The following is a 6,483-nucleotide window of genomic DNA, read 5'->3' on the forward strand; positions in this document are numbered from 1 at the left end:
GATCGTGTCCTTTTAGACATAAACACGATTTATCTTTGGTTTAAACCTATGAGACCCTCTAGATTCACAAACATCATACATGTATAACATGCATTAAAAAAAAAAATTAAAGATCAAATATGTTTGATAGATTAAATTAAGCATAACACCGTGATATATATATATATATATATATATATATATATATATATATATATATATATATATATATATATATATATATATATATATATATATATAAAACTTCAACAAAAGAGAACTTAGCGACATGATGATATTATTTAAATTGAAGGTGGAGAAGAGGAATCACGTTCACAGATCTCTCATACCTCAATTGTTTCACTTCGACACGCCTTCACATTAAAAATACTGTAACACTCTCTCATTCTCAATGAGATTTTACTAAATTATATAATTGGCTAAAACTATATAAAATTGATGATAAAATTGATATATAAACTCAATGGTCAATCCCATATTTGTAGATTTCAAATAATTGTCCTCATTTGTTGGGCGGACTATAATTCTCCCAACGGATTTTTCTTCGGGGTTACTTAGCACCAAATTGTTAAAGCCTCCTTGAATTCGTAGAGCAAGTAGTAATTATGTATAGTGAATTCTCTCTTTTTTAAAACCAACAATGTTTTCGAGATTTTTTTGTCGACGATCCATTCGCCAAACGAATATTTCTATGCAATTCATGACATTTCTCCAGCCGTTCAAATTCGCTGCTAGTAGAATAATTCACCCATTAAATTTGAAATTGTTTTGGACTTCAAATCTTTGATTTATTCCCTTATTTAGATAGACAATGATCATTTATGCACTATTTTTCAATCCTTTAACCTAAAATGATCAAAAAGTAATAAAAAAGATCAATGTATATATTTAAGACGATACTCGAATAAACATAAATGAGAGATTTCTATATTATTTTTTTGTAAAACCATGCTATTAAGTGAAAAATTTCAAATTTATTAACATTTTGTTTCTAATCATGATTTTCAGCAGTGGACTAAAATAACTTTATTGGGCCTACAAAGTATTAGTGCATGTTTGGTTTGACTTTTGGAATGGGCAAAAGCAATTCTAAAGGTGTAGAATTGATTTTGGGTGATTTTAAGATGTTTGATTAGGCAAAAGTAGAATTGAGCCTGTCTCCATAATTGATTCTACTTGAAGCTAGAATTTGTAGCTTCTGCCTCCAGAATTGATTCGGGATGATTTTTACACTGTAATTTATTATTCAACTCACTTTTACATAAATGTATCCAAACATAAATCAATTCTGTTAAACTCAATTATGATAAAATCAATTCTACCAAACTCAATTCTGCTAGAATCAATTATGTCCACCGCCAATCCAAAGGCAAAAACACGTCAAAAGGAATTGTTGGAGTATTCAACAAGCACATTCCCAGGTTGCCCGATTGAGCTTGGGTCGCTCAACTCGCACCTATGCTCGTGCTATATATGTTTTATCACTCATTTTTATTTTCCAAAACATTAGAGCCCATATAATCTAATCTTGACTATCGTACTCAACAAATTTTCAGGGAAAACGTGCGAGTTAGAGCATCTCTAATGGGGATTATTTCTTGTCTAGGTGGAGACTTTAGTTCCATCTTTTATGTTTTTAGCCATTGGAAGAGATCTAGGTGGAGTTCTTGTTGCTTATATATTAGTGTCAGTTGTCTATTGAAGTAACACAAAAAGCAAGTTGTTTATGATTAAAAAATAATAAAACTTGTTCAAATTTTATGAGAAAGGAAGGGAAAAGGAATAAAATCAGATTTTGTGGGTCATTTAATAGATCAAATTTAAGGGATCAAGCATTGAAGTAAAATTATTGTAGATTGCTAAAAAATGATGTGGCATATGGGACCACTTAAAATATGCTAAGAGACCAATTCAAAAAATTGTGCATTGCTCTTGGTGTCTATTATTGCATGCATGTGGCGCCCATGTTTGGCTTAGCTTCCCTAGTTTGGAGGTACTTACCGTTTTCATGATGCACTCATCATTTTTCACTTTTGATCATACTTGAAACAAATCTCTATTTTCAGCTCCTTGAGCCAAAAACATGAAACACGAGTCTTTGCATCTATACGACCAATTTCATGTGTTTTTGTCTTATTTTGACATTCTCGCAATTTTTGTGATATTTTTTGGACTTGAAAAAGATTTGTCTCGCACCCGAGGCGGAGCCAAGGCCCAGTTATTCTAGGCAGGCACTCGGGCTCAACCCCTATTTTTTTTGTATTTCTTCCAATTTAATAGTCGATTTTTAGACAAAATTGAGGACAAAATTAGGGACAAAATTAGTAAAAACAGGGTGTGAAAATTAAAACAGGTAAATAATTAATGGTGTAATGTTTTTGCCCAGACTGCCTAAAATTCCTGAGTCCGCACCACTGGGAGAACTATATATTTAGGGGTTATATGATAGAATCCTCAGCATAGTTATGTTTGGTCTCATTTTATAACTCTATAACGCATATGGAAGTGATCAAATTACAAATACAAGAAACTTTTCTAAACATTGATCATATCAATGCAATATTCTGGATAGTTCTAGTAAAATATTGCACTACATCAAACTGGATAACTTTGTTTTATACCTCACTAATCATAATGTCTTTGCTACAAGTTCTTTGTTTTTTGTGATATTGGCAAAACTTAATTTGTTTTATGGTAATGTTATCATCGACATTTCAATGTCTTTATTACCAAAACAAGTTAATATAACAAACAGACAACATAAGCATGAAACAAATTTTTCATAGCTTATAAAACTACAGTCACGACTTGAACCATAAACATATATTGATCATGGAGCTTACCACTGTGAAATCTGAACTAAGTCCAAGAAGTCATAGAATTCTCGTGTTGGATAATGATTCTGTTCAAAGTACTAAATGTGTGAAAAGGCGGAGAAGAGATTCGTCGGTGTTAGGAGGGAATGAACAACCAGGTGATGTATCAGAAATACAGCAGCCATTGAGTGGTCAATCCACTGCAACAACTGTGAAGAGAAGCTCAAAGTTTAGAGGTGTTAGTAGGTATGTGATGATTTTCTTTTTGTTTGAGGCAGTGACGTCTTAAGTTTTTGGAGGTCTTAATCAGAGTTTAATGTGGAAAAATAAATATGCCCTATCTTGTCATGATTTAACTGTAACAAATATTTATGAGACTTTATTTAATTATGATTTAACCGTGCCAAATTTTGAGTCATGTGTGGTAGCCGTCTCGCATGTCCTCAAAGACGGTCTCGCATGTCCTCAAAGACGGCCCTGGTTTCGAGCTAATATGGATATTTTTGTGATGCAGACATAGGTGGACTGGAAGGTATGAAGCTCATTTATGGGATAAAGGGACATGGAATCCTACTCAAAAGAAAAAAGGAAAACAAGGTAGATTTTGAATTGAATGCATCATGATTTGAGTTTGTTTTGTTTTGTCTTTCATTTTCTAACAACTTGTTCATTGCATTATGGTTGTTAATGTGGATTTGATGCTTTTGCTGATATGGAACAGTATATTTGGGTAAGTATAATTCAATGTTAGATTCATATATGTTTTCTTAATAACATGACATATAGTAGAAATTAATTAATTAACCTTTTGGATTTCACACTCGGTTTTTGTGTAGGTGCTTATAATGATGAAGAAGCTGCTGCTAGAGCTTATGATTTGGCTGCACTCAAGTATTGGGGAACATCGACTTTTACAAATTTCCCAGTATGTTGTATATTAGTTGTTATGTTACTATTTTTCTCCGTCTCTGGTGTTTTTATTTTATAATTGTTATTCATATTTCGGACACAGGTACCAGACTACGAGAAAGAAATTGAGATAATGATAAATATGAGCAAAGAAGAGTATCTTGCTTCTTTGAGAAGGTAAATCTCATTTCATATGGAAGAACTGTCATTTAAATCTTCAGATATTTTTTTCAAGTTATGTATTCTTTTCTTTTCTTGTTATAGAAGGAGCAGTGGTTTTTCTAGAGGTGTATCAAAATATAGAGGTGTAGCAAGGTGAAACACTTTCTATCTTGTGCACTCAAACTCTATCTTTTGTTTCTAACAAAATAATACTTGCATGTTACTATAACTATGAAAACTTATTGCAGACACCATCACAATGGAAGATGGGAAGCAAGGATTGGGAGAGTTTTCGGCAACAAGTATCTCTACCTCGGGACTTACGGTGAGTTTTCCACACCCTAAACTCATTCTAAATTTGTATTATAACTGATGTGATCAATGTATTTTTCTGTAAAGGTACACAAGAAGAGGCGGCTCGCGCGTACGATATCGCGGCCATTGAGTACCGAGGAATAAATGCAGTGACAAATTTTGACTTAAGCACTTACATCAGATGGTTACGGCCACGACCACAAGAACAAGAGCCAAGCACAGAACCTCAAGTACCATTTGCAGTGTCTGATTCAATCCAAACAAGAGTAAACATTGATGCATCCAACTCAACCATCAATCCAGAAAAGCTTTTGCAAGTTGAAAATACAAAGAAGCAAAAGTTTTCAAATTCTATGATCCCTACTAAGCCGTCTTCACCTACAGCATTAGGACTTCTCCTAAAATCCTCGGTGTTTAGAGAGTTAATGCAGAGAAATCTGAATTCGTCTAACGATGATGAACAAGAAGAAGTTGAATTGAAATATCCGCAAGAAGGGATTAGAGGGGTTTTCGATATTGACAATACGAGTAAGACTTTCTTGTGTTCTTCCAATATCAGCAGATTACCAAACTTGGTGTCAACAGAAGAGGGGTCATTTCCTATGTATCAAGCAGTATGGAATGGTGCTTCCAACATTTCTAACTGATTACTTCTGTTATACTTTTTTTTTTCACTTGCTTTTGAGAAATACAGTTGAGAATTTTGATAGAAAATCTCTACTTTCTCAGCATACATACTTGTTATGCATGTCAAATATTTCATAAATAAAAATTGTCAAGTACACAGAAATTTTCTGTGTAAGGACGGACTACTCATTCTGAAAATCATAAGTTCGAATCCTTAAGCACCTACAATCAAGACCGGACAGTTCGGATGACTCAAATTTATGGAAGATTTGTTTTCCATCCAATGATTCTAATTGTATTATTAAGATTGTCAATTAGAAAGAAAATAAAATAACCAACAAGAGTTATTTGTACGTGAACTATTAAAGGCGAAAGACATTGCATACATCACAATGGTTTGATTAAAGATCAAACAATCCAAAATTTATATTTGGTATTCCAAAATTAAAAATTAAAATTAAAATGAGCTTTTAAAAGACAATCCCTCAAAATTTTATGAGGATCAAAGAAATAAAGGTCCAATGTAGGAAAGTAGACAGTTTCAAACACACAAAATGAGAAGCTAAGAAAACTGTTGTATATCAAAAAGGCATTGTTAAATTTGAAGAGCACTAGCTCTAACTTTAACTTGGAGATGGGGCCTCGGCCTTCTACGAGCTGTAGTTTTGAACCTCTTTTTACTATTTGTTACAACTGGAAGGACTTGTTTGATCTTCACCACCTCCTCTTCTTCAGTTCCATCGTGCTCAGAACTTGGATCCACGTAAGACCTCTTCTTTTTGTTTTCCATAAGAGATGCACTTGGACAAGTTTTTACTTTAGTTTCCAATCTGCTACTAGATGATTGTGAAGATGTAGCTGCATTCAAATCGCTCTTTTCTTTCTCTTTAGCCTTTGAATCATCACCATTATCATGCACAAAGGATTCGTGTTCCGCTTCATCTGTAGCTCGATCTTTTCCTTTTTCCATTCCATCACCATGCATAGGATCATCTGGCATGAAGGGTTGTAGGATCTCATCTGGAAATTCGGGAGGAATCAAAACTCCGTTGTCGAAATTCAACTCAAACATTTTCCTCTGGTAAATAAATGCTTCTTTGTAAAACCCCCAGAATTTCTTCTCTTGTTGCATATGCTTGAATATGACACTTCTAACAAAAGCTTCATCAGCTCCAACAAATTTCTCCTCCTCCAACCGTTCTCTTTTATCCGCTTCCTCTTTGTAAAATCTACATACAGAATCCAAGTCTATGACTCCTTGATTGATCAAAACCTCATCATCATCCTCCTCAGCATACACCCCACTTTCAATACATAAGTCACTGATAAGAGAAGCAAACAACAACCTATCTGTCTCCTTCTTCTTAAAAGCACAATCAATTATCTCATCATATATAATCTTCCCCACGTTGATACTACGCCCTTCAAGAATACAATGCAGCAACAGCAATCTATCTCTATCAACATCTTCAAAATCCGAATTCGGCAAAAGCCTGGCGCAAATAAATTGGTACCAAACTTTAGGTACCGGCTTCAAAGCATCCCACGAGACCTTCCAAATATTTTCACCTTTCTCCTTTTTCCAATTAGTACCCTCTACAGTTAGGGTTTTCATTATAGAACAAAGATTCTCTTCGGAGACAGTGTTCTTTAA

The 6,483-nt window shown here is 33.9% G+C and overlaps 1 protein-coding gene across 1 annotated transcript; it reads left to right on the top strand.

Moving 5' to 3' along the window:
* The first annotated feature begins 2,832 nt into the window (after positions 1-2,832).
* Positions 2,833-4,849, top strand: LOC131634253 (AP2-like ethylene-responsive transcription factor AIL5). Its single transcript, XM_058904901.1, has 8 exons — positions 2,833-3,062; positions 3,331-3,413; positions 3,538-3,546; positions 3,653-3,741; positions 3,829-3,902; positions 3,990-4,040; positions 4,136-4,212; positions 4,287-4,849. Exons 1-8 carry the CDS (start codon positions 2,833-2,835, stop codon positions 4,847-4,849), a joined length of 1,176 nt encoding a protein of 391 aa, XP_058760884.1.
* Positions 4,850-6,483: the final 1,634 nt, after the last annotated feature.

The sequence above is a fragment of the Vicia villosa genome, unplaced genomic scaffold (genome assembly GCF_029867415.1).
Source record: "Vicia villosa cultivar HV-30 ecotype Madison, WI unplaced genomic scaffold, Vvil1.0 ctg.001263F_1_1, whole genome shotgun sequence".
NCBI lineage: Eukaryota > Viridiplantae > Streptophyta > Magnoliopsida > Fabales > Fabaceae > Vicia > Vicia villosa.

Excerpts from the sequence above, each read along its gene's own strand:
- LOC131634253 (XM_058904901.1), top strand. The coding sequence starts at position 2,833 with ATGGAGCTTACCACTGTGAAATCTGAACTAAGTCCAAGAAGTCATAGA. Across the intron at positions 3,742-3,828 it reads CGACTTTTACAAATTTCCCA|GTACCAGACTACGAGAAAGA; the intron begins GTATGTTGTATA and ends TTTCGGACACAG. Across the intron at positions 4,213-4,286 it reads TCTCTACCTCGGGACTTACG|GTACACAAGAAGAGGCGGCT; the intron begins GTGAGTTTTCCA and ends TTTTCTGTAAAG.